The following is a 25,197-nucleotide window of genomic DNA, read 5'->3' on the forward strand; positions in this document are numbered from 1 at the left end:
CTGGTATCTCTCCTTTTCTCTTTGGATCGGCCTCCTTTTGGCTTTTGATGTCATTTCCTGTTTCCTTGGATATGTCTTGGGTACTTGACCTGCTGCTTTTCTGTCAATGTCCTGGTGTTTTCAGTTGCCCCTCACTTTAGGCTACAAACCCTTTTCAGTGCCAATGACATTACATGACCTAATTTTGGACCGCAAGTTATACTGACCAGAAACCGTTTAACTGCCCATATAAGTGCTAATAGATGTTCATTTCTCCAGAGGCGCGTGTAGACAATGTGATCCATGGCGTTGTAAGCCAAGCAAAATTCCTGTGACTCGGTAATGTGTGTAGCAATAGTCAAATGGAACATTTAAAAATAGCGTTTTATCATCAGACCGTTTTTCCGCCAGTATAATTCAGTACTGTACAGTCATTCTTACCACTTCCTCTTGTAAGGCTGTTTGGATAAAGACAAAAAAAAGAGATAAGCTTACACCACGAGCAGAGCCTAGTATCTCTCCCGCAGTATGCTCCGTGTTTTCCTGCCTGCTTTTTTTGAAGAACAGAGCTGCAGTACGTTTCTCTTATTTTTAAAATAATTGAAATCAAATGTCAACTTGTCCCTTAGTTTGTAAATGCCAGACACAATTCAGTAATGCAGTGTACAGTCGAAGTCTGTGTTGCAAGGCATTACATTGAAATATTGAACAGTTTCGAAAGCATGTTCTCGACTATACATGTTAACATGAGACTGTTTTGTGAACTAGCACCTACACTGCTCTTCACAGACAGTCAGTGCATTTCAATCCTGTAATGACCACAAAAAGACTGTTAACTCTACTTGTGCAAGGATATCTTGCATTATACTTAGTGATACTATTTCTCAATTGTGAGTTAATTCTATAAATTTCAAAATGTATCTTTTATATCTTATTTTATTTACTAATTGGGATGTTGCGTTTTCTGTTGAATCCTTTCTTTTTGTAAATCCATCCACAATTCAAATTTGTACTAACTTGGTTATGTTCTCACCAGCCTGTAATCCAAGCCTGTGTAAAGCCAAGGGCCGTGGTCTGCAGCCTAAAGGCTTGAGAATCAAGGAGACCGCGGAGTTCAAGGTTTACACCAAAGGAGCTGGCACCGGAGACCTCAAAGTCACCATCAAAGGGCCCAGTGAGTGGATGCCATACTCATTCACAATGTTTACAGTGCAGAACCCTCTGTATTAACTTAAGCTATAGTACAGATATTTAAAGAGCTAATTACCCAACAACTAAATGCGTTGTGCAGAGGGTCTTGAGGAGCCCTGTAAGAAGAAGGATCTGGGAGATGGCGTGTACAGCTATGAATATTACCCCACCACACCTGGGAATTATATCATCACAATCACATGGGGTGGACAAAACATCCCACGCAGGTAAATTAACCTCATGCAGTGGGTTTCTATTCCCAGTAAGAGAGTAGTGATTGGACTTGGTAAATGTCAATTCCTTTTTCTTGTTTCCAGTCCATTTGAGGTAAAAATTGGATCCGAAGCAGGACCGCAGCAGGTCAGGGCATGGGGTCCAGGACTGGAGAGTGGTGTGGTAGGCAAGTCGGCTGACTTTGTGGTGGAAGCTCTCGGGGATGACGTGGGCACTTTAGGTATGTTCCATTAGCTCTGCTTTCATCCGTCTGTTTGAACAACATAGTTGTGTGTGTGTGTGTGTGTGTGTGTGTGTGTATATATTATATATATATTTAATCCAAAATGTACTTGGGAATTCTCCATTCAGGGTTCTCAGTGGAGGGCCCATCCCCGGCTAAGATCGAATGTGATGATAAGGGCGATGGCTCCTGTGATGTGAGGTACTGGCCCACAGAACCAGGTGAATATGCAGTTCATGTTCTCTGTAAGAACGAGGACATCCAGCTCAGCCCTTTCATGGCCGAAGTCGTTCCTGCTCCAGGAAAAGACTTCTACCCTGACAAGGTAATTAATCTGCCTTCTTTCTAGAAATATTTGATGTGAAATTATTCCTTACATGAGCAGCTGGTAGTCCTGTTGATGCGTCTCATTTTGTAAATCAGGTGAAGGCTTATGGTCCAGGTCTGCAGAGCTCTGGCCTTTCAGTCGGCAAACCAGCAGAGTTCACCGTAGATGCCAAACTAGGTGGCAAAGCTCCTCTAAAGATTCAAGCTCAGGTGTGGATTCTGCTTTATGGCTCATGACTTACTCATCACTCTAATTCAAAGCACTAACAAGCTCTTTCCCTCTCAGGACCGTGATGGAAACCCAGTGGATGTGCAGGTGAAGGACAACAGTAACGGAACATACAGCTGCAGCTACACCCCACGAAAACCGCTCAAACACACAGTGATGGTGTCCTGGGGCGGAGTCAACATCCCAGAGAGCCCATTCAGGGTGGGTAGTCATTCAGATATGGTTAACGTCCTTAGAATTACTAATGAAAAGTGTTTTAATGTGTTCTCACTGCTTTTGTTGTGTAGATGAACATTGGGGCAGGGTGCCATCCCAATAAGGTGAAAGTATCAGGACCTGGAGTGGCCAAGACTGGCCTGAAGGCATATGAACCAACCTACTTCACTGTGGATTGTGCGGAGGCGGGACAGGGTAAGAACTCGAAGTTTCTCATCTAGTACTTTTAGAGTTCGGTTTTTGGGGGAAAATAAGCTTAGTGTTTTTGTCCTCTGTCTTTCAAGGTGACATCAGCATAGGCATCAAATGCGCCCCAGGTGTTATGGGACCTGCTGAGGCTGACATCGATTTCGACATCATTAGAAATGACAATGACACATTCACCGTCAAATACACCCCACCTGGAGCGGGCAGCTACACAATCATGGTGCTATTTGCTGATCAGGTAAGAGGAAGCATAAGAGTATGTGGTGAATGGTCTAGTGAGGTTTCTTTTATTCAAACTCGTTTTGTTTTCTAGGCCATTCCCCTGACGCCCATCAGAATCAAGGTAGATCCCTCTCATGATGCCAGCAAGGTTAAAGCAGAAGGCCCTGGACTCAACCGTACTGGTGAGGGAAAAACTATAAAAAATAAAAAATGGAGGACCATTATTTAGTAGGACCAAAAAGTTTGTTTTTCAGTTTAGTTTTTTTTAGTTTAAAGGTGAATCTCCAATGCGGTTATTTCTTTTCAAGGTGTGGAGCTGAACAAACCCACTCACTTCACTGTGAACACCAAGGCCGCAGGCAAAGCTAGGCTTGACGCTCAGTTCACTGGACCCGCCAAGGGAGAGGCGGTCCGTGACTTTGACATAATCAACAATCATGACGGCACCCACACTGTTAAATACACCCCTGTTCAACAGGTGAGCCGATGTTTGCTGTTGTAGTCTCCATGAAGGGTGATGCTTGGTTTTTGAATAGAATATTGCAGTGTTTGAATATTGTAACTATGGTTTTCTAAATGTTGTTTTGCAATTTGAGTACTGGTGCAATTTAAGTGCTCCTTTTCTTCTGTAGGGCAACATGGGTTTGAATGTCACATATGGTGGTGATCCCATTCCCAAGAGCCCGTTTGCTGTAGCAGTCACTCCATCCGTGGACCTCAGTAAAGTTAAAGTGGCTGGTATTGGAGATAGTAAGTTTTTTCACTTTACTTGTCTAGCTTGCCGGTTAACCTGACTCACGAATGGGAGATGCTTTGACATCTCTGACTGAATGTAACATTGAAACATCTGTGAGGATGCTTTGAAACAATGTTGTGAAAAGTGCTATACAAATAACCTTCGATTGGACTGAATCACCTTTAACCTTTTACAAGTAAAAAAATTGCTCTTTATTTTCTAGCAATGTCCGTTGGAAAGGATCAGGAGATCACAGTCAAGTCCAAAGGTGCAGGTGGTCAGGGCAAGGTTGGCGCCAAGGTCACAGGTCCATCTGGCAAATCGGTGCCTTGTAAAGTTGAACCAGGCCTGAGCCCAGAAACCAGTCAGGTCCGTTTCATCCCCAGAGATAAGGGACCCTATGAGGTTGAACTGACGTATGATGGCGCCCCCATCCCCGGCAGTCCATTCTCTGTGGAAGCCATTGCACCTACTGACATATCTAAGGTAAGGCAAGTTAGAAACCTAGGAATTAAATATTATTGTCAGTTTAACAAGGCAACAAAAAGGCGTCAGGAAAAGCTCTTTGTGGGGTGTTTATTCAATAAACCGTAATTTTGCCTAATGTTGCACGACTTCTCAGCGAGTGGTTTTGGCGGCTTTAGCAGTAGAAGAACAATACTCTTTCATTCATATCCCCTTTTGTCATGTATAGGTGCGATGTTCTGGGCCAGGTCTGGAGCGAGCGAAGGTTGGCGAGCCAGGAAAGTTTGTGGTTGATTGCACAAATGCTGGTCCTGCTGAGCTGACTATCGAGATCATCTCAGACAATGGCACAGAGGCAGAAGTCCATATTCAGGACAATGGAGATGGAACATACACCATCACTTACATCCCTCTGTACCCTGGAGCTTATACTCTCACCATCCGCTACGGTGATCAGGATGTGCCAAACTTCCCAGCCAGACTCAATGTGGAGCCTGCTGTGGAAACCAGTGGAGTGAAAGTGTTCGGACCTGGAGTGGAAGGCAAAGGTAGTGTGGTGTTTTTTGGGGTTTATCTAGCAGTAGTTCCTCTTGTCTTTGCGTATTTTGCCACTTTTGTTTCTCTATAGGTGTTTTCCGGGAGGCCACTACTGATTTCACTGTGGATGCTCGTGCTCTCACCAAAACTGGTGGCAATCATATAAAAACCTGTGTCAATAACCCATCCGGCAACCGCACAGAAGCTATGATTAGAGACCTGGGAGATGGCACCTACCAAGTGGAGTACACACCCTATGAGGAGGGTGAGTTTCAGCACCACTATTAAAAATGGTAAAAATGTGGTATATTATGGGTTGCTTTAACACCAGTCTTCTGTATTGCATGCTAATAGGCACACACAGTGTTGAGGTAACATACGATAACGCCCCAGTTCCCAAGAGCCCGTTCCGTGTGCCGGTGACCGAGGGTTGTGACCCAGCACGTGTGCGTGTACATGGTCCAGGACTTCAGTCTGGCATCACTAACAAACACAACAAGTTTACAGTGGAGACCCGGTGGGTAGATTCAGCACTCTGCTTTTTGTTTTAATCTTGAGCTAAAATCAGTCACTGTGTCAATAGGTCTGGTTTTAAGGTTCTCTGCCTCACTTCATGTGTGTTTTGAGCAGTGGGGCCGGTACAGGGGGACTGGGGCTGGCTATGGAGGGACCTTCTGAGGCCAAAATGTCATGCACGGATAACAAAGATGGCAGCTGTTGTGTTGAATACATCCCATATGAGCCAGGCACATACAACCTCAATGTCACCTATGGAGGCCAACCAATCACTGGTCAGCATCATGTCTATCCATTTATCTTTATTTATTTTTAATTTGTTTTTAATCCTTTAATTTTTTTTTGCCACAACTCTCCTCCCCCCATCCCCTCCACAGGAAGCCCCTTCTCTGTACCTGTCCATGATACTGTTGATGCAACTAAAGTGAAATGCCTGGGTCAGGGGCTTGGAAACAACGTGCGTGCCAATATCCCACAGGTCTTTTCTGTGGATGCTAGCAAGGCTGGAGTAGCTCCCTTGCAGGTCAGAGTGCAGGGACCCAAAGGTGAGACAGTGTTTCAGTAATTATCTTGTTTATTTGGCTTTTTTCTTTCCCCCTGCATTGAATAAGAGGACTATTTATGTTGTGTAGGTGTCGTGGAACCTGTTGAGGTGGTGGATAATGGTGACGGGACTCACACAGTCAGCTATGTACCCACAAGAGAGGGCCCGTATTCTATTAATGTCCTGTATGCTGATGAAGAGATCCCACACAGGTAAACTCCAGGCTCAGATCAATGACTTCAACCCTGTTAATCAAAGTGAGCTTTGAAAATGGTTAGCAAACAGGCATTTTTTGTTTCTGGTTATCTTTTTAACCTGGAATTTTGCATTAAGAATATATACATAGAAAAAAATATAATATTTTTATTATATTTTATCCTTTTTTAACATTTTAAAAGCATGAAGTGTAATCCGTTTTTGCTGTGGTCTTCATTTGGCATTAAAGTTCTCAGTGGTATTGGCATCGACTCCTGCAGTTGATATTATAGCAGGCCTGGTGCATTTTTAGAGTCCCTTGGACTCTGTCCTTCCCTGCTGTTTATTTCCCCTCTCACACACTCTTCTTGGTCTCTTTATTCAGTCCTTATAAGGTGAAGGTTCTGCCCACTCATGATGCTAGTAAAGTCCGTGCCAGCGGCCCTGGTCTGAATACCACCGGCGTGCCTGCCAGTCTGCCTGTGGAGTTCACGATTGATGCCAAAGATGCAGGAGAGGGACTCTTGGCGGTCCAGATCACTGTGAGCTGATGTTTCTCTTTACAGCCATAAAGTTGCCATGGTCTCTCATTCAACATTTTATGCGTTGTTCTGTTCTTAATGCTTGTTTTAGGACCCTGAAGGGAAGCCAAAGAAGGCTAACATTCGTGATAATCAGGATGGGACGTATCTTGTGTCCTATGTACCTGACATGACTGGCCGCTACACTATTCTCATCAAATATGGTGGTGATGAGATCCCATACTCTCCATATCGTATCAGAGCCCTGCCAACGGGAGATGCCAGCAAATGCACAGTCACAGGTATGTAATGCTCGGGTTGGATAAGTTGAAATGATTGGCCATTCCAGTCAATAATGATTGCTACCCTTTGCAGGCCCCTTTCCATTCATTTCAAACTAATCTATTGAGCTCTAAACATAGAAAGCAATATAATATGGTAGGGTAGAGTGATGTTGAAATCAATATGTAATTGTTATTGCTTAAGGTGGTAATCAAATTACTCAATGATTAAAAATACAAAATACAGCAGAAACACCTGTCCAGAGCTGCACACAGTGCCATGCTTCACTCTGAAACTGGCAGTGCGTGATTTGGTAGTAGTAGTAGTAGTAGTAGTAGTAGTAGTAGTAGTAGTAGTAGTAGTGAAAAAAAACAGAGGGGGGATGTTTTGAAACATTGTTTCATAAAAATAAATCATGAACATGAACTAGATGACGTCATGCGCTAATTAGCATATTTATGACGTAAGTGCGTCGTATTGCCTCCCTATGCTCACATACTGCAATTTAATTTAGCCATTTATTTTAATTCTCAATAAAACAGTTTTTATTACTATATTTGAATGTTTCTGTTGTCAGACAACGGAATGAATATTATAATGACTGAAACGCGGTCCATTAAGACTACATAAGCAGCTCTCAAACATTAATCTGCACTAATGAAATCAAATACACATAAGATAAAGTCAGTGGTTGTGCTGTGGCTGATGTCGGCTATAGGGGGAAATCCCCCCCCCCCCTAATATTGCAATATTTTTTTTGTTTAAGTTGTACTTAATAAAATGAGAATCAGGTTTATTTTGCAGTTACATTAAATGTCAATTTTATGAGAATTTGGTTCTGAAAACAGCCTATTTTTCCAACTCTTTTGTACAAAAGTATGGGTCGCACTTCAAAAAAAGTTTCAGAATTTAAAATTGTAACCATTTAAGTCGTCTGGTAAAAATTCCTGTATTGTTTTCACATCCCAATAGCAAAAAAGGCGAAATATTGCAGTGTCAGTTTTTCTAAATACTTTTTTTCTGAAAAATGAGCCAAACTGCTTGAAGTCCATATTACAGAAAGGAGAGGGTAAATGTGCCTCTTTATTTACCCATATCTGGTGTCTTAAGATGGTCTGCCACTGTACACTGAGTGGAGGGATCAGAATAATCCTGTGGTTTTGGAGCCACTGGAAACGGAATGTTTTGACTCTCCACTGTGTTCTTTGAACCATTTTTCCATCCAATCTAAACCTCAGTTTTCAGGCTGATTGTCACAAGGGAACAGATTTTTATCCTTTTGTGTAAAGTTTGTTCTCTGTACTGCTCCCATCTTCACCCAGAAACACACCTCCTGTTGTGCAGCGCTGCTCACATTCCCATCACTTCATTCCTCACAATTTGTTATATTTTGCCCTGATTGTTACTTTTTCACTTTTTCTCGCTCTGCTTCACGGTCTCTCAGTCTCAATCGGAGGTCACGGTTTGGGTAAGCGCTTTGAATAATGCTCTAGTCTTCTCATTTGGTACTGCATGCAGAACTGCACGCTGTCTGATACCAAAGGCCTCATAATTTGCCATCCTATCTACTACTATAGCGTAGTCCATATGTAGATTATCTTGCATTTCCCGCCGTTTTAAAATGACTTTAGTAGTTGATAATTGCAGGTGACTAATGACTAACTTACCAGGTCTTTATTATGTCAGTATGGTGTAAAGTACATATACTGATATTGTTTTTTTTTCTCAGCTTGTGTATATTTCTTTTTTTATTAGTGTTTGTATTATTAAATCGACAGCTCTGGAAATTGAGGTAACGGACAAAAAGGATAGTGGATCTATCATTTTAAAGTCACAGAGGGAGAATTACATTTTGTATTGAATCTTAACCTGCATAGACAAGTAGATCTCTTTAAATGATCGATCCCAAATCTCTAAAACTGTTACCTTGACGCTTCAGACATTTTGCATCTAGTGCATGGTGGAATGTATCTATGGAGGGATGGGTACTAAACTATCTAATAACAAGACATCTGCCTGCACATTACCTGTTACTAAACCTTTCTCTGTATTCTGTAGGTGCTGGAGTTGGTCCAACTATTCAGATCGGAGAGCAGACGGTCATCACCGTGGATGCAAAGGCTGCTGGGAAGGGCAAGGTGACATGCACTGTGTGCACTCCGGATGGAGGCGAGGTGGATGTGGATGTAGTTGAAAATGAGGATGGAACGTTTGACATCTTCTACACAGCACCCCAGCCTGGCAAATACATCATCTGTGTACGCTTCGGTGGAGAGCACATCCCCAACAGCCCCTTCCAAGTCACGGTACATATATGCCACACACATCCTGTGTTCATATGGAGCACTGTTTATTCATTTCAGATGTTGAACACTCACAGGAAAATCTTTCCGGCAGGATAGCATGTTAAATGCACTGTGAACATCATTACAATGTGAATAAATTTCTAGCTTATTCTTGCATCGAGCAATTTAAGGTATTAGTTCACCCAAAAATGTACATTTCCATCCTTCCACCCTGTATGATTTTCTTTCCTCTAGTGTAGCGGTTCTCAACCTTTTGACTCAACGGTCCCTCATTGTCCAACAACCAAAATATTCAAAGTCCCTCAGTATTGGCAAAATTATTTTCTCTTGTATTTCTGCTGTAATTCTGACACCGCTGCTCGTTTTTAAATTTTGTTCACAGAAACTGGCAGTGATAATATATTAAATTAAAGACAATATATTAAATAGAGAAATATATAATTTTGTGATATCTGTGAGATTTAAGATGCTGTATCTGTACATTTCTTTAAAATAGAGTGAGAAGAAACTTTTAGGACAAGGCCTTTTCAAGCCTTAAAAACTTTAATTTTATGTGACTTTAATAGCACGTTTTAGCATGTTGCTGACATGTTTTAATACTTCTACCATGTTTAAGCAAATTACTGAAACTTTAAATTTAAGTTTAAATGTTTAAATGTGAATTTTTGACAGTTGGTGTCTGAAGAGTCATCAGTGTAAATCTATGGGATTTGAGACTTTTATCATCGATTTAATGAAAAACGTAAGTCTGATCATAGGAAAGATACAGTATACAGGAAGTCAGAATAACATTCATGTCTGGCCCAAATTTGGTCATGGATTGGAAACTCTAGGCTCTATTAATGGAAATTTTGGTCTCAGAGGAAGGCCACATTGCTGTATTTGAGTCCTTACTTGAGTGATGACTGTGTAACCAAACTCGCACTGATAAATTTTCAGGACTCTCAGCCATTTTTCTGCATTTCTTCTGTGACAACTGAAGCATACTGGACAAGTTAATTTTTTAGTGTGTTTGTAGCATTATAAAAATTTTCAATAATAGTTAATGTTAAGTTTACTGTTGAACCACTGTGATGCGGCAAATATCATTTAGTGACAATTTAGCCAATTCCTCGCACAAAAACTGTTTTTAAAAAAAAAAGTAAGGGTCAAAAATGACAACCATTTTAATTTCAAGATGAACTGTTTGGCAAGAATCTAGATCTCTTACAGTGGCTTCTGGTTGAGCAGCGTTGTACCGGAGGTGGTTATTAAAGGGATTTCTTCTTTGATTCTGTTGCCCTGTCTCAGGCTTTGGAAGGTGGCTCTCCTGATCAACTAATGCAGCAGACCCAGAACCTGCAGTACGCCTACGCGCCCAACATGGGCCAGCCATGGGTACTGACACGCCCCTCTTTTCTCCCCACCTCCATTTCATGCTCTGTTACTGACCAGTCCCCAATCGGTCATGTCCGTCCTTTTTTCACCCTCCTGTTTTTATCTTCCTCCAGGTTTAGGGTTTTTCACCTCATTTCCAATGATTCTGCTTTATGTGGACTCTTAAATAAATTTTCATTGAGTCATAGAATGACAGCCATTTTGGAAAGCACTAAATGTGGGGAATCACACATTTGAACAAAATGGCTGGTTGTTGTCGAGCTTAAGCTGTGTTGGACACTTTCATTGTCTTTTGTGTGGGCATTAGATGTTGTGTGTGTGTGTGTGGTACATCATCGTTGGTCATGTTGTCATTTGTCTGCTTGGCTTTTTCTCCACCCCTTCTCCAGATTGGTCAATCACTGACTGATCCTGCAATCTCTCATTAGTATGTCATTCTCTCTCACAGTGTTGGTGGCTGCTTCATCATCCTCATCATACTCCTCTCCATTATCATTGTTTTTTTGGTTTTTAAGGGTACTATTGTCATGTCTGCTGTTTGTGCACTTCATCTCCACTCATGATATGCGTGTGTATATGTATAGTTTAATATTAATCTTTTGTCTGCTGTTTTTTTATTTTTTATTATTATATAGACTCATGACCTAGTAAATTAAACACAGTGGAGTAAAAGTAATATTAAACCAATTACGCAATAAGCAAATACTGGTTACTTGACCTAAGCCTCAAACAAACCCATTAGTCCAATCGGAGTTCAATGTCCACCTCATGGTTAGTTTTGTTCTGATCGATTCCTTCACAGGCTACAGACAGACAGTTGGGCATGAATGGGCTGGACGTAGCTGGACTGAGACCCTTCGACTTGGTCATTCCTTTCACCATCCAGAAAGGAGAAATCACAGGTATTCTACTTTACAAATCTGTCCAATAACAGAAATGTCCTGATTTCTACAAGAGGATTCTTATGTGCATCCCATGCCTTACAGGTGATGTAAGAATGCCTTCTGGAAAAGTGGCCAAGCCTGACATTACCGATAACAAGGACGGCACCGTCACAGTGAAATATGCCCCAACTGAGGCTGGCCTGCATGAGATGGACATCAAATACGACGGAATACACATCCCAGGTAAAAGAGCCTGTGATTGGGCACTTTTTTTTCCCAGACATACAAACAAGTTTACAAGTTTGGGTGATCAATCAGTATATGAACTGCTCAATTAAGAAATCCTTCTCTTGCATCTTAGGAAGTCCACTGCAGTTCTATGTGGATTATGTCAACAGTGGTCATGTGACTGCCTATGGTCCTGGTCTAATTCATGGCATGGTTAATAAACCTGCAGTCTTCACGGTCAACACTAAGGATGCTGGAGAGGGTATAGATGCTCACACGTCAACCAATTCAACTTATTTTGTTTATTTTATTTATCCTATTTATTTATTGGTGTTTTTTCTAACTTTTTCTTTTTTTATATCCTGTTTATTGTTATTTATCCCATTTAATTATTTATTATACTAATGCTTTAGCCATTCTGTTTTTTTTTTTGTTTTTTTTTTACGGACTGCCTTAAAATCTAAAATGTGAACAACCCAAAATGGAAAAACTGGTTAAAATATTTCTTGTGGTCATTAGGTGGTCTGTCTCTGGCCATCGAGGGTCCGTCAAAGGCAGACATCAGCTGCACTGATAATCAGGACGGTACCTGTACAGTCTCTTACCTCCCTGTTCTTCCTGGTGACTACAACATCCTTGTCAAGTACAACGACAAGCACATTCCTGGCAGCCCTTTCATGGCTAAGATCACAGGTGCTTTAAGTGCCGCTATGAAATTTGGAAGCAAAAAAGTCCATTCATGTCCACTGTTTAAAGTGAAGTCCTCAAATCTGTGTTTGTCCACAGGCGATGACTCGATGCGCATGTCTCATCTGAAGGTGGGCTCAGCTGCTGACATCCCTCTAGACATCGGAGAGCTGGACCTCAGCCAGCTGAGCGCGTCTCTTACCACCCCGTCTGGCCGGGAGGAGCCGTGTCTGCTTAAGATGCTCAGGAATGGGCATGTGGGTAAGTGTTACGATGGAAGTGACAATGTGTGGAATGAAATGTGTGGAGTCTGCACTTGTTCTAATTGCATCTATTTCTGGCATTTTCTCTCAAGGTATTTCCTTTGTGCCCAAGGAAATTGGAGAGCATCTGGTTAACATTAAGAAAAATGGACGTCATATTCCTAATAGCCCCATCTCAGTCATGATCAACCAATCAGAGATCGGTGATGCCAGCCGTGTGCGTGTAACTGGTCCAGGCCTGAGTGAAGCCCGCACCTTTGAGCCTGCAGAATTTGTCATTGACACCAGAGATGCAGGTAATTTGCTCAAAAACAAAATATTGGATTCTTTTTAATACTCATGCATCTGATTATTTTTGGTTTAATATTTTTATTTTATTCGTTAATTTATATCGGTTTTATTCAATTCAATTATCTTTTCATTTTTCTAAGGATATGGAGGACTCAGTTTGTCTATTGAGGGACCCAGTAAAGTAGATATCAACACTGAAGATCAGGAAGATGGCACCTGCAAAGTCACTTATTGCCCCACAGAACCAGGAAATTACATTATTAACATCAAATTTGCAGACCAACATGTTCCAGGTGTTTACTAGCAGTTGCACTTTCAGAATTAGCCCTTTTTTGATGATTACACAGATTATTTAATTTCACCCATTATGCTCCTCCAACAGGAAGTGCTTTTACCGTCAAAGTGACGGGAGAGGGTCGGATGAAGGAGAGCATCACCCGGAAAAGAAGAGCTGCCTCTGTGGCCAATGTTGGCAGTCAGTGCGACCTCAGCCTGAAGATCCCCGGTAAAACTTGTGGAAACAATATTAACATAATTATCATCAAAATTCCCTCCTTTAACACCCCTACATCTGTCACCCTCTGAATTTTTGGATCCACAGAGATCAGCATTGCAGACATGACTGCTCAGGTGACCAGCCCGTCTGGCAAAGTACACAAGGCTGAGATCATGGAGGGAGAAAACAACACGTACTGCATTCGCTTCGTGCCCACGGAAATGGGTGTGCACACGGTCAGTGTGAAGTATCAAGGTCAGCATGTCCCCGGATCCCCCTTCCAGTTCACTGTGGGTCCTCTTGGAGAGGGAGGCGCCCATAAGGTCCGGGCAGGAGGCCCAGGATTAGAGAGAGCGGAGGCGGGTGTACCAGGTATGGTTTTTGTCTTTAAATATTCTGTCACACATTAGTTTGTGGTTGCATTTTGGCTAAATTTCATATGCACTTTCAAATCAAGCAGCTTTCCATTGGTCAACATGACATTAACAGCCCACTGCAAAATCTGTGTTGGGGTATCTTTCACCTTCAAGCGAAAATCCTGATTGTGTGGATTATGATTGAAAAGACTGGATTTCACCCACAAAAATTAGCATAGCAAAGATTTGTGTGATCTTAATGCTTCATTTTCCCCATGTGCAGCTGAGTTCAGCATTTGGACCCGTGAAGCAGGAGCTGGTGGTCTGTCCATTGCGGTCGAGGGACCCAGCAAGGCAGAGATTGCATTTGAAGACCGCAAGGATGGATCCAGCGGCGTCTCCTACATTGTCCAGGAGCCTGGTGAGGCTTTTGTTCTGGATTCTCACTGTTCTTCCTTATGGTAGGTTTTAAGTGTCTAAGCTGACTGCTCTCCATCCATTTCAGGCGATTATGAAGTATCCATCCGATTCAACGAGGAGCACATCCCTGACAGTCCATTTGTGGTGCCTGTGGCCTCACCATCTGATGAAGCCCGCCGGCTCACTGTTGCCAGTCTTCAGGTGAGGCTTCGAGAAAGACAGACATTTGTCCACCCATAACAACTCCAAGTCCACCCTTGGCACAGCAGCCACAATAACAGTGAAAACATTACCTCACATTAAACCAATCTAACTTAGTTACGTTACATCATGTCATGGTACCATCACAAATACAGGAAAGGAGAGGTAAATGTCCAAGCACCACACATGCTCTCACATACATGCACACACTTGATAACTGCGTAAAGAGTAAATCTTTTACTTCTACCATTTGATAGTCAAAATGATGCATACATCTCACACAAAAAAGCCACAGTTATCAGTTGCTGCTGTGTTCATGGGCTGCGCTGGGGTTTCTGGGATACTGAAGGACTGTTTGTATTTCTCGTGCCTTGTCCTAAAGGCTCCCAACAGCCCTACCACCAACATGGATTAAAATGATAGGCTAAAGGGTTAAAGAGGGCAAAAAAGGCTTGTTTGTCTTTCTGTTCTTTACTTTGAACCATTTCTTTTTAGTGTATTGCTGGGGGTGGAGGGTTTTCATTTCTTGGTTTCTCAAAGCCTCTCTCTTTAACCCTGTTAGCCTGAAGGTAAGAGATGTAGAGAGTTGTATAAGGCGAGGGGCTGTTACGTGTAAGACTTTTACTCCATTTTTGATCCTTGGTTGAGTGTGGCAGTGTCATGTTAATGCAGGAGTCCGGATTAAAGGTGAATCAGCCAGCCTCTTTTGCTGTGAGCCTAAATGGGGCGAAGGGAGTCATCGATGCCAAAGTTCACAGCCCATCCGGAGCGCTTGAGGAGTGCTGTGTTACAGAGATCGATGAAGGTAACGATGGGTTAAGTGTTAAGCACCGTATGCTTGCACTTCAAAATGAAAGCATTTACATGTTAGAAGTGCAGCATCCAGAAGAAAGATTAACCACTTAAAAATGGACTTAAATGTTACTTGTATTACCTCAAGGCTAACACATGCCAAAATTAGCTAAAGTAATTCTAATTTATCTTCATCCTTCCTCTCTCCGCCTTTCCTCACAGATAAGTATGCTGTGAGGTTCATCCCCAGGGAGAATGGCTTGTACCTGATAGATGTGAAATTCAATGGTTCTCACATCCCTGGAAGCCCCTTCAAGATCAGAGTTGGTGAAACTGGCCAGGCTGGAGACCCAGGAATGGTGTCTGCTTATGGAGCTGGTCTGGAGGGAGGCACAACTGGTACAATGCACTTTAGATATCATGTATAGTGTGATCTTTTTATAGTTGTCAAAGTGTGCAGCCGAACTAAACTCACCGTACACCACCACCACCTTCTCAGGATCTCCATGCGAGTTCATTGTGAACACCAGTTCAGCTGGCCCAGGAGCTTTGGCAGTGTCCATCGATGGGCCTTCCAAGGTGAAGATGGACTGTCAGGAATGCCCAGAGGGCTACAAGGTCACCTACACACCTATGGCACCTGGAAACTACCTAATTTCTATCAAATACGGTGGACCGTACCATATTGTTGGCAGCCCGTTCAAAGCTAAAATTACAGGTAAGAACAAAAAAAGCATAAATTATAACTTGTTGCTTGTTTGTTTTTGTCAAATTTAGCGTTTTATCATTTTCTAATTTGTGGTGGACAAACTGTTGTCGTCTGTAATGTCAAATGTGTCTCTTGCAGGCTCCCGATTGGTCAATAGCCACAGCATGCATGAGACTTCATCAGTACTAGTTGACCCTGTGACCCGCAGCGTGATGAGCAGCCAGCAGGCAGCGCCAGGCTGGGGCAGCTCCGATGCCAGCCGTGTAGTTGCCAAGGGTCTTGGACTCAACAAGGGCTTTGTAGGACAGAAGAACACTTTCAGTGTGGACTGTAGTAAAGCAGGTATGAATTTTCTAGAAATTGATTGCTTTGAAACTGAACAATTGGCCGTTCAGTCAGTTGCAGTTAATTGCAAGCATTTGACACTATATTTCCATCAATCTCCGCAGGGAGGAACATGCTCCTGGTTGGAGTGGACGGACCCAAAGTGCCCTGCGAGGAGATCTTGGTGAAACACTTGGGTAACCGTCTCTACAATGTGTCCTACCAGCTGAAGGAGAAGGGAGAGTACATCCTGGTGGTGAAATGGGGTGACGAGCACATCCCCGGGAGCCCGTATCACATCACTGTCTAACTGCCCTCCACCAAAACCTCCAGCATCAAATACAAGAACACTGAAAAGTCTCGTCTTTCTTCCTTTTCATGATTCTCTCATCCTGTATCATGCTGCACGACTGTTCAGCTTTCAAGCAAGAGAGGGATTTCACAGAAGCACCTTGTCACTGTATACCAGTCATTTTTGGATCCTGTTAGATTTGCTGCATTCAGTAATCCTTTAAATCAGAGGGTCCTGGTGGCTTTTGCTCAGTGTTTAATTTGTTACTGATGTAGTCTCTTACACAGTAGCTGCTAGAATGTTTTGCCTGGTTTAGAAGACTGCTGTTCCAGTCATAACTGTACAGAGTAACCATTGCTAGTAGCAGGAGAAATACAGATGTGATTCAGCCGCTTGTTTAACACGCATTTTTCTTTTTACTTGCCTTGGGTGAAGAGGTGCCGAACCATAGACTGTCACGTAGACTGAATTAACACTGGTGCCGAAGCTCTGTGGGTCTAGCCTTCTGTCTGAGTGTTTTGAATATTTTTCAGTCTGCAGAGCTGCATGTTGCTTCCATTTGACCATGAAGACATTTTATTGAAAATGTAATTTTGGTGCCATTTAAAACCAGGATTGTGTGCCAAGTGATTTAGCAATCAAAGTTAAATTGCATGACAAAGTAAAGATGATGTTTACCATGTCATTTGGGTGAAGGCATAACGAAAGGGAGATTTTTATTTTTATTTTTTATTTTATTTTTTTTGGATGCATACTGCTTGAGTTTATTGTTGGTTGTGTAAAATGCACTTGGAAGTTAAAAGATCACTTATTTGTGCTCACTTTGTCAGCTCTTTAGCCCTTTGTGCTCCAATGTCAATGTATAATCAGTATTCCAGAATTAAAAAAAAAAAGAAATTAGTTGTCTAAAATTTAAAGTTTTGACTTGCTGTATTTTGATACACAATAAATGTCTTAACTATTTTTCTGTCAACCAATGTGTAAATGTTATCATTTTCTTGTATATCTGTGATTTGTTGGGTTTAGGTTTCTGGATTTGAGGGGGGGGGGGGGGGGGTTCATGGTTAAATTATTTTGTGTAATGCATTTAAGGGAACTGTAACTTGAAATTGGGTGATCTGTATTATGTGCAAAACGTCTGGAGACCTTTGAGCTAGTATTACGCATATTTAAACTTCAAATATTAGAGTTAAGTAAAGTTGACTTAATTGAGAACATCCAAGTTTACCTTAGTCACCATGAAATCAAAATGGCAAATTCTTATGAAATACTATTATTTTAAGTTATCCATGCAAATCTTTTATTCATATGTTCTAGTAATCTAATCAAATTATTGTAATAATGCCAAATTCAAATCACTAAATCTACTGCTAAAAGACCTCTACACTGGCACAAAAAGTAAATCCACTTGTGTAATTGCTTAGTTACTGATTCATCAAATCAGTTGTGTGCCTGTTGAAATCTTGAGTAATTGTAAATCAGGTTGACGCCCAAAGCTGGCATGCAGTTAAGATGCTGTACATAAACCGCTGTACTCTGTCCATATAAGGTAAGACGGCTCCAGTGTCATGACTATGGTTTCCAGGGCCCTGAGTCTGTCTGTTACTGAAGACCCCTCCTTGTGAGGCCCCTCTTAAGGAAGATTTTGACCACCTTGTGACGGCCTTTACGTTTACTTTTGATTTGAATAAATATGATTTGCCTGGCTTTATTCGCACCAAAATTAATTTACACAGGTAGCTTCGGTGATGTGGTTCGTATGAAAGGAAAGCGCTTCCCAATCCCTTCAGAGAAGCGTGACAGTGAGTCACGAAAAAGATGTCAGTCCATGACAACGCGAAAACAAACAGTTTGGGTTTCTCCCATCTTCAAAAACATCAAAGTCCTCCATTAGTTAAAAAATGCAATGACTGGACTGAGGAGTTCACGCTTCAAAAGCGACCATAATCTATATCTATTTAGAAAATAATTTTTTTAAATACAGTATTTAGATATATATTGTATTATATTTTAGAATATTCAACAGCCATTACTCCAGTCTTCAGTGTCACGTGATGCTTCAGATATTCTAATATAGGATAACCTATATGATAATGATTATTAAATTTATATGATTTGGCATTCGGCGGAAAAAAAGTATTATCGGTGTCGATGTTCTGCCACTTAATATTTTGTGGAAACTGATACGTATTTTTCACAATTCTTTGATGAATAAAAGAAAGAAAGAAAAACTGTATTTGAACGAATTTTTTTTTTTACATCATATTTCTTGCTTTTCTTAAGACTGTACAACAGTAAGCTATGTTGTTGTAAACGGCGCTTTGTACAACATTTAGCTTTCAGTGAGTTAAATAAAATATAATAAGAAAGAAAGAAAGGTCTCGACGCATTGACCACGCCCAGTCCCTGCGAGGAGTCAAAGGACGTGATACGTGACGTATCTCCTCCTCCAGCGCTACACGCCCAGCTCAGGAAAGCGCCTTTTTAACGTCCTGGGATCGATTAAGGTAATTCAATTAAATTTTTTTTAATTTATTTTAAAATAAAAAAGGTATATGTAGGCGACAAAATACACCAAACTATTGCTATTGCTCACTCGTCTATCCCAAGTCATGCTAATGCGCTGTTGAAGTTGTGTCAGTGGTTTCTTTCGCTTGCTAGCTCGATCTAAGAAATCCCCATCTCTGACCTTTATTCGTCTGAAAAACGATTTTGTGGTCCTTTTCTCCCGAAAGCCCTGACAGAAGATTCCATGTTCGCTTGATCTTTGCGTTGGACGTGTCTTTTGTCCAGAGTCACAAAGTTTCGACATGTGTGACATCCAGCCCCAGATGTTGTAGCAGTCTGACAGAAGTAAAGTTACCTTTGTTTATTCTTCTGCGGCGCGGCTTGTTGTATCTCTCTGTGAGAGATCGATTTCGTTCTTTCAGACTCTCTTTAGAGATACAATAATCTTGTTTCACGGTTTTACGTTACGTTTCTCAGTCAACCAGTGGGCCTACTAACGTTAATGCTAGAACATTATTATGAGTCATCACGGTTTCAAACCTTAAACCTTTACATAAAACCTGTTGTTGCAGATATGTCATCTTTAAGAGGAAAATCAGATAAGGAGATCAGTCAGCTGCTGGATGAATATGGCATTAAACATGGACCCATAGTAGGTATGTGATATTAAACCTTTTGTCTTTTTGAGTAAATTGTAACATGGTAGTCATAAAAAAAAAAATTATAAACATTTTCAAATTTGCAGAATCCACACGGAAGCTCTATGAAAAGAAACTGATTGAAGCCATGACCAAAAAAGCTAAGCCTTCCCCGTCTGACAAGACATACTACCGAGAAGAACGTAAGGCAAAAAAAAAAAGAGACGGACTTTGACACTCCCCACATTGAAGGTGTAGAATTACACTTAGAAAATTTGCTTTTGTTTTCATAGAGGAGGAAGTGGAATATATTACCTATCAGCCCGTAAGTAAAAACCGAACTTAACTTGAAGGATAACTGCTCTATTATTATTATTATTATTATTGTTATCATTATTATTGTTGTTGTTAAGCCATTTTTCAAATTCGGCAGCCACAACTGAGCATGTACGATGGATCTGGTGATGTGTAAGTAGCTTATTTCATTTTCCTGACTATGTTTTCTTCACATTTCTTCAGGGGTTTCTTCAGGTCTTAAAAATGTCCGTCTCCAATTTAAGGCATTCAAAAGGTCTTGAATCAGAGCAGAAAGCAGCAGATGCCGTAATGCAGTTTTGAAAAAGAAACACAGAACAGAAATGACCATTTTAAGTTTAAAAGTTAAATAATTTTTGCTTTGCACCTTTTAATTACTCTAGAATTAGAAACAGAATTATTTCTATTACTATTATTATTCATTTTACAGGGTATGGTGGTTTTTGTAAATAAATACCTGCACTTTATTAGGGCAAGTGTGTTCACATAGAGGTTTCTAGATTTAAATTCAGAGAGATACTATAGTCTTTGCATGACCTGACGTTTTATTCGTACGCAGAATGAGTAGATGTGAACATCAGGAGCGCTGAACACTCATGCAGTGTGTGTTTTATTCATACTGGAAGCCGGAGGGCGCTCTCTCACAGAAAGTGCAAAACAGACTCATAGAAGTAATAATTTATGATGTGCAGGACGTCCCTAATATGGACAAAAGCATCTGGCTATCCCTGTAGCTGAGGTGAATAAAAAGCAGAAACGTTTTTACTGATGAAACGTGAAGACAATAAACACACGATTGCGAAAAGTTATCAAGTTATCTTCAGGTAATAAATAAACTATATGAATAATGCAGTACTGCTTGACTTATCATTTAGTATAGAAACTATTAAATATATTTCCTGCCTTATTCTGTGATAAAATCGGAAAAGGGTGTTTGTAGTAACCTTTATAAACCAATCATAAAATTGCATTAGGGAAATGTAAAAAAAACATATTCTAGCCCCTTGCTGCAGCTAAAGTTACTTCCACAGGCTACACACAACAATATAAACCACAGCTGTGCATGCTCTCGTTCTTGTAAAATAATAATAATATGAGTATATCCACTCACCAGCAGACGCGGGCGTTATTGAAGGCATCTGGTAGCACACTAAATTACTAAAGGTGTCTGAACGTGAGGAATCGTCCCGGATGAGATCGTCAGGTAAAAGGTCATCATAAGAATCATTTTATTTATGGCTAAATTATTATACATTAATTTTACTAATAGTTAGGTTCGTCAGTCCTTCACAAAAGCATTTAATTACAAAAAATTAATAAATTGACAAAAGGGAACTCAAGGGGAAAAGGGGCCGGTGCTCAAGCACCCTCTGCATCCCTCTCTGCGTGTACCTGGTTAAGATTTTGTTGTGTATGCGAGTAATTTACTCGCAGTGTAGAGGTATCCTATCCTTAAAAATAGAAGAAATACAGTATCTCAAAAGGATATGAAAACATTTTCCATATTCTGTTTTAGTAAAATGAATGGAAAGTTGTATTTTCAAACTTTGAGGTTATACAACACTTTGACAGTACATACACAGATAAGAAACCTGCAGAAACCCTGATGTTCAGCAGTAATCTGAAATCTATCAAACATCTAACTGAGATCACCAATGCTTACAGTAATTGTATATGTGTGATCTTTCCCCAGCACAAGGAGGTCAAAGGTCACCGGTGGCAATTTTACCCACGAGTGAGATTCAGTTGTTCCTTTTTCATCAAATATTTTAGCTTAAAAGTAGTTTGCACCTAAATGCTAACTGGATATATGGCGTCTCTCCACAGCATACGGAGGTCAAAGCTGACTGATTACAGAGATGAAGACATAGGCTATAACAATGAGTCCGTTTTTGTTTTAACAATATTATTTGTGTTCATCTTATTTTTGTCTCGTTCTACAATATGTTACTACAATTTGTGTATAATTCTGTAATACAATAACCTCACATGAAAATAAACGAAATGTCCTCCCTGTCTATTTTGAAGGCCCATGATCAGCCCAGCTCGCTCGTCCTATCAGAGCTCTTCTCGGCCCGGCCCGTCAGTCTCCACATCCATGCAGCGTGGTCCGTCCAGTCCAGAGAGCAGCAGATCTGGAGGGGTGCCGGGCTGGCTTCGTGTCCTGGTGTTTCTTATCATTGCTGTGTTTCTTTATTACGTGTACACGTGTATGGAGCCTGCAGAGGAGACCCCCTTTAAAAGCATTCAGTAGAGGAACAGTGAGATGTTTTAAATATGTTCATCAGCACCAAAACTAAACTGATTCAGTACAAGAACAACAAAATATAGCCTGGATTAAGAGTAAATGATATTCTGTTTGAGTACAGATTGTGAGGTTTAGTACCAGTTGTCGTACATCCATAAACTTGTGCATAATGCGTAAAGTTTTATCCACATACTTTGTGGATTTTTAACTGATATAGATGTGGAAGACTATCTATTTTAAGAAATTTCTGATTTTTTTTTATCATTGGGGCATTTAAGTGTCTTTATAAACTTATTTTCTCATGAATTGTATGTCAAATCCTCTTGCTGTGGTCGTGTATTTAGGGCTTGTGTTCATGTGATATAGCGCACTATTTGTCTTCAGTGTTAAACCCTTTTTTAAATAAATTCTAAGGTGCTGAATTTAAAACTGAAGAGATTTGGGCAAAAAAGTGCTAGTTTGTGAATAATAGTTACAGTTAAAGGCCATTGTTAGTTACAATGCAACAACCCCTTCTGCCAAGACTAGATTCACAATATAATAAGCTTTAAGTGCCTTATTACTATTATGGTAAATTATTAAGGGTATAAATTGTATAAATTTTTAATTAAATCAAAGCAATTAATTAATTTCCTCTTGCTGCTTGTCCCTGACATGTAAACAATACCAAAATGCCTTTCATATATATATATATATTGTTGCCAAAATGGTTTTGTTTTTGTTGACAACCTAAGCCACACATTTTGCAAAGTGATTGAACATACAAAAAAATGTCCAAACACTTCTTAAATTCCCAATGTTTGCGATTTTTTTCATGTATTTATCGACTTTATTAAATCCTTTGACAAAAAAAGAAACAAAGTTTGCTTTAATAAAAGTTTCCAGCATCATGCGTGTTGTTTAAAGGCTCTAGGAGAGAGACAGCAGATGTCTGGGAGTCAGTGCTGTCAAACAACTAATCACAATCAAAATAAAGGTTTTTGTTTACATAATATATGAGTGTGCACTGTGTATATGTATTATATTTATATAAAAAAAAATATTTTTTTACAAGACAAATATGGTATGTTTATATATTAAATGTATTTATATAAAATATTAAATACATGTATAATAATTACATCATATAATCAATTATAAATTATTATTATTACATAATAAACACAGTACACATACATATAGTATGTAAAAAAACTTATTTTTGACCGCACTACTGGTAATATATTGCAAAATCTTTTTATTTCTTGTTTGCGGTCAATGAAGTGAATAAACGGTAACAAATTCAACTGAGGAAATTCAGCTGGAAACAACAAATTACACATTTACTCAGATATGAGTGCTTTATCAAAGTGAAGGTATCCATAAAAACATCAAAACCCATACATGATATCTGTATGGATCAAAAGGATGGCAGAAAAAAGTTCTTGACAATTACAGTCAATGGTAGTAACTGTAGGTTTGGTAAAAGTATAAATAATGATAAGTATGAATAAAAGTCCATATATTATTCCGAGGGACTGCAACATCAGATGCTGGTTCTGAAAAAGTAGAGATGTAAAGTCAGTAAAGTGCAGTACAGTATTAGAATTAAAAAATAAAGTATAGATGACAAGATAAAAATATACAGGATTTTAAATTCAATTTATGAATATATTACAATCCGACACATTACTGCAGATTCTGTAAAGTGGAAAATAATGTAATTCGCTACATTGCCCTGTCCACTCAAGATCATGTAATTAGGAAATGGATTAAGTAACAAGTAGTTATTGAGTGTAAGACAAAAGTGAATGAACACACCTCATGAAAATTCTGCAGAAAGAAAATGTGGCAAGTTTAGGCTGAAAGATGTACATTTCTCAAGCAAGTCAAGTTCTTTCCACAGGAAAGTATCGCTGACAGCTTAAGCAAATATGAAACTTCACACAGCATTGCTTGTACACACACCTGAAGGACATTTGCAACAGAAGTATGAGCATCACTTAGTTGCTATCGAGGGCATGTTGTCTTGAGGATAGTCTGCTTGCATGTAACATGTCCCCAGCTGGTGCTGACTGCTTCTGTTGTTCTCATTTGTAAGTCGCTTTGGATAAAAGCGTCTGCTAAATGATTAAATGTAAATGTAAATGTAACCAGATATTTAACAAAATATAGCTGCAAGCAGCAATTACGGGGCCAAGCACTCCAATGGCAAATTTAGGAGGTAAGCATGGCATGGAGGACCACATCAAATGCAACAGTGAGTAGTTACAGTAATTTTAGGATGATTGTAATTGAAATGGCTGAAAAATCAAATACAACTACTAGTAATAAGATTAAAAGGCTCACTTTTGACCAAGCGTGCCGCACAAGCCCTGAAAAGTGAAGCCAAAACGTCTCGATCGCCCCCTGGTGAGTGGTCCTAGTATAGGTCATAAACCCCGCCTCCCCATGTTATTCAATGGGACGCGAGACCAAATAAACAATTAAATTACCCTTCAAATATCTTTTTTCCGAAGCTGTTTTTTGTCATTTACTGTAGTTTGTATCACGCTAATGTAAATTCAAGTGTTCGTTTTTAAAATAAGTTGTTTTTTAGATAGTTATTTAATGCTCTAAAAACGGTGGTGTGACGTCGTGATTGACAGCTGTGATTGACAGCTCTCTGAGCCGAGAATATTGCTTCTGTATGAAAAAGCAGAAGTGAGTTGCATTAATAAACTAGTTGCTAACATATTGCATGCATGTTAACAATAAATTATAGGATGCTAACCTGGCTAAAACAGACTTCATGAGCTAAATATGAAGTTGATTTAGCTGTCCGCTAGATTGAGATTAATTGTTTATAATAGTTTAATTGTAGTAATACGAGTACTCGTGTTTTTACAGTTTATTCATGTTTTACTTTTTTTTTTTAAATATGACCTATTTAAATGTTTGGTTAGTAGGGTACTTGTATTTACCTTATTTTAATGAGATTGGAGTGGAACGGAGCAGACAGAGTTCACAGGAGCAGGACTCCACTTCCAAAACAGTGCAGATTACGGTATGTGCATTCTGCGAGGGAGAGTGAGGGCGGGGCACAGGGGCGGGGCCGTTGATTTCGCGGCTTTAAGGCTTTACTTCCTGCTTGCTACTGCGCATAGCTACTGCGCAGAACTGGTCCCTAGATCAATAGACATGTATAGAAAGGCCTTTCTATACATGTCTATGCCTAGATCGCTATCTGCGCAGGCGCAAGTCCAAGATGTCAGCGCCA

The 25,197-nt window shown here is 40.2% G+C and overlaps 2 protein-coding genes across 2 annotated transcripts in view; both read left to right on the top strand.

Moving 5' to 3' along the window:
- Positions 1-17,223, top strand: part of LOC132118100 (filamin-A-like) — a 38,411-nt gene extending 21,188 nt beyond the window's left edge. The window contains exons 9-47 of the mRNA XM_059527640.1: positions 1,016-1,153; positions 1,271-1,397; positions 1,488-1,624; positions 1,756-1,952; positions 2,051-2,164; positions 2,241-2,384; positions 2,471-2,594; positions 2,684-2,844; positions 2,920-3,010; positions 3,137-3,306; positions 3,461-3,578; positions 3,788-4,050; positions 4,259-4,577; positions 4,658-4,831; positions 4,921-5,083; positions 5,197-5,357; positions 5,460-5,627; positions 5,715-5,838; positions 6,207-6,363; positions 6,455-6,644; positions 8,069-8,092; positions 8,683-8,930; positions 10,221-10,307; positions 11,110-11,209; positions 11,294-11,434; positions 11,553-11,681; positions 11,939-12,112; positions 12,206-12,367; positions 12,462-12,665; positions 12,801-12,953; positions 13,043-13,165; positions 13,262-13,528; positions 13,796-13,933; positions 14,018-14,133; positions 14,806-14,938; positions 15,148-15,324; positions 15,425-15,643; positions 15,773-15,976; positions 16,084-17,223. Coding sequence (XP_059383623.1) covers positions 1,016-1,153; positions 1,271-1,397; positions 1,488-1,624; positions 1,756-1,952; positions 2,051-2,164; positions 2,241-2,384; positions 2,471-2,594; positions 2,684-2,844; positions 2,920-3,010; positions 3,137-3,306; positions 3,461-3,578; positions 3,788-4,050; positions 4,259-4,577; positions 4,658-4,831; positions 4,921-5,083; positions 5,197-5,357; positions 5,460-5,627; positions 5,715-5,838; positions 6,207-6,363; positions 6,455-6,644; positions 8,069-8,092; positions 8,683-8,930; positions 10,221-10,307; positions 11,110-11,209; positions 11,294-11,434; positions 11,553-11,681; positions 11,939-12,112; positions 12,206-12,367; positions 12,462-12,665; positions 12,801-12,953; positions 13,043-13,165; positions 13,262-13,528; positions 13,796-13,933; positions 14,018-14,133; positions 14,806-14,938; positions 15,148-15,324; positions 15,425-15,643; positions 15,773-15,976; positions 16,084-16,268 — 6,224 coding nt within the window. The 3' untranslated portion in view covers positions 16,269-17,223. The remainder of the gene's footprint in view (positions 1-1,015; positions 1,154-1,270; positions 1,398-1,487; positions 1,625-1,755; positions 1,953-2,050; positions 2,165-2,240; positions 2,385-2,470; positions 2,595-2,683; positions 2,845-2,919; positions 3,011-3,136; positions 3,307-3,460; positions 3,579-3,787; positions 4,051-4,258; positions 4,578-4,657; positions 4,832-4,920; positions 5,084-5,196; positions 5,358-5,459; positions 5,628-5,714; positions 5,839-6,206; positions 6,364-6,454; positions 6,645-8,068; positions 8,093-8,682; positions 8,931-10,220; positions 10,308-11,109; positions 11,210-11,293; positions 11,435-11,552; positions 11,682-11,938; positions 12,113-12,205; positions 12,368-12,461; positions 12,666-12,800; positions 12,954-13,042; positions 13,166-13,261; positions 13,529-13,795; positions 13,934-14,017; positions 14,134-14,805; positions 14,939-15,147; positions 15,325-15,424; positions 15,644-15,772; positions 15,977-16,083) is intronic.
- A 1,436-nt stretch (positions 17,224-18,659) lies between these two features.
- Positions 18,660-22,026, top strand: emd (emerin). The gene is made up of 8 exons (XM_059527658.1): positions 18,660-18,757; positions 19,331-19,414; positions 19,504-19,599; positions 19,690-19,721; positions 19,830-19,864; positions 21,405-21,446; positions 21,539-21,595; positions 21,740-22,026. The coding sequence occupies exons 2-8, from the start codon at positions 19,333-19,335 to the stop codon at positions 21,963-21,965; spliced, it is 570 nt and encodes a 189-aa protein (XP_059383641.1). The 5' UTR covers positions 18,660-18,757; positions 19,331-19,332; the 3' UTR covers positions 21,966-22,026.
- The last annotated feature ends 3,171 nt before the right edge of the window (positions 22,027-25,197 follow it).

This window comes from Carassius carassius, chromosome 37, assembly GCF_963082965.1.
Source record: "Carassius carassius chromosome 37, fCarCar2.1, whole genome shotgun sequence".
Lineage (NCBI taxonomy): Eukaryota > Metazoa > Chordata > Actinopteri > Cypriniformes > Cyprinidae > Carassius > Carassius carassius.

Excerpts from the sequence above, each read along its gene's own strand:
- emd (XM_059527658.1), top strand. The coding sequence starts at position 19,333 with ATGTCATCTTTAAGAGGAAAATCAGATAAGGAGATCAGTCAGCTGCTG. Across the intron at positions 19,722-19,829 it reads AATATATTACCTATCAGCCC|CCACAACTGAGCATGTACGA; the intron begins GTAAGTAAAAAC and ends CAAATTCGGCAG. Across the intron at positions 21,596-21,739 it reads GACATAGGCTATAACAATGA|GCCCATGATCAGCCCAGCTC; the intron begins GTCCGTTTTTGT and ends TCTATTTTGAAG.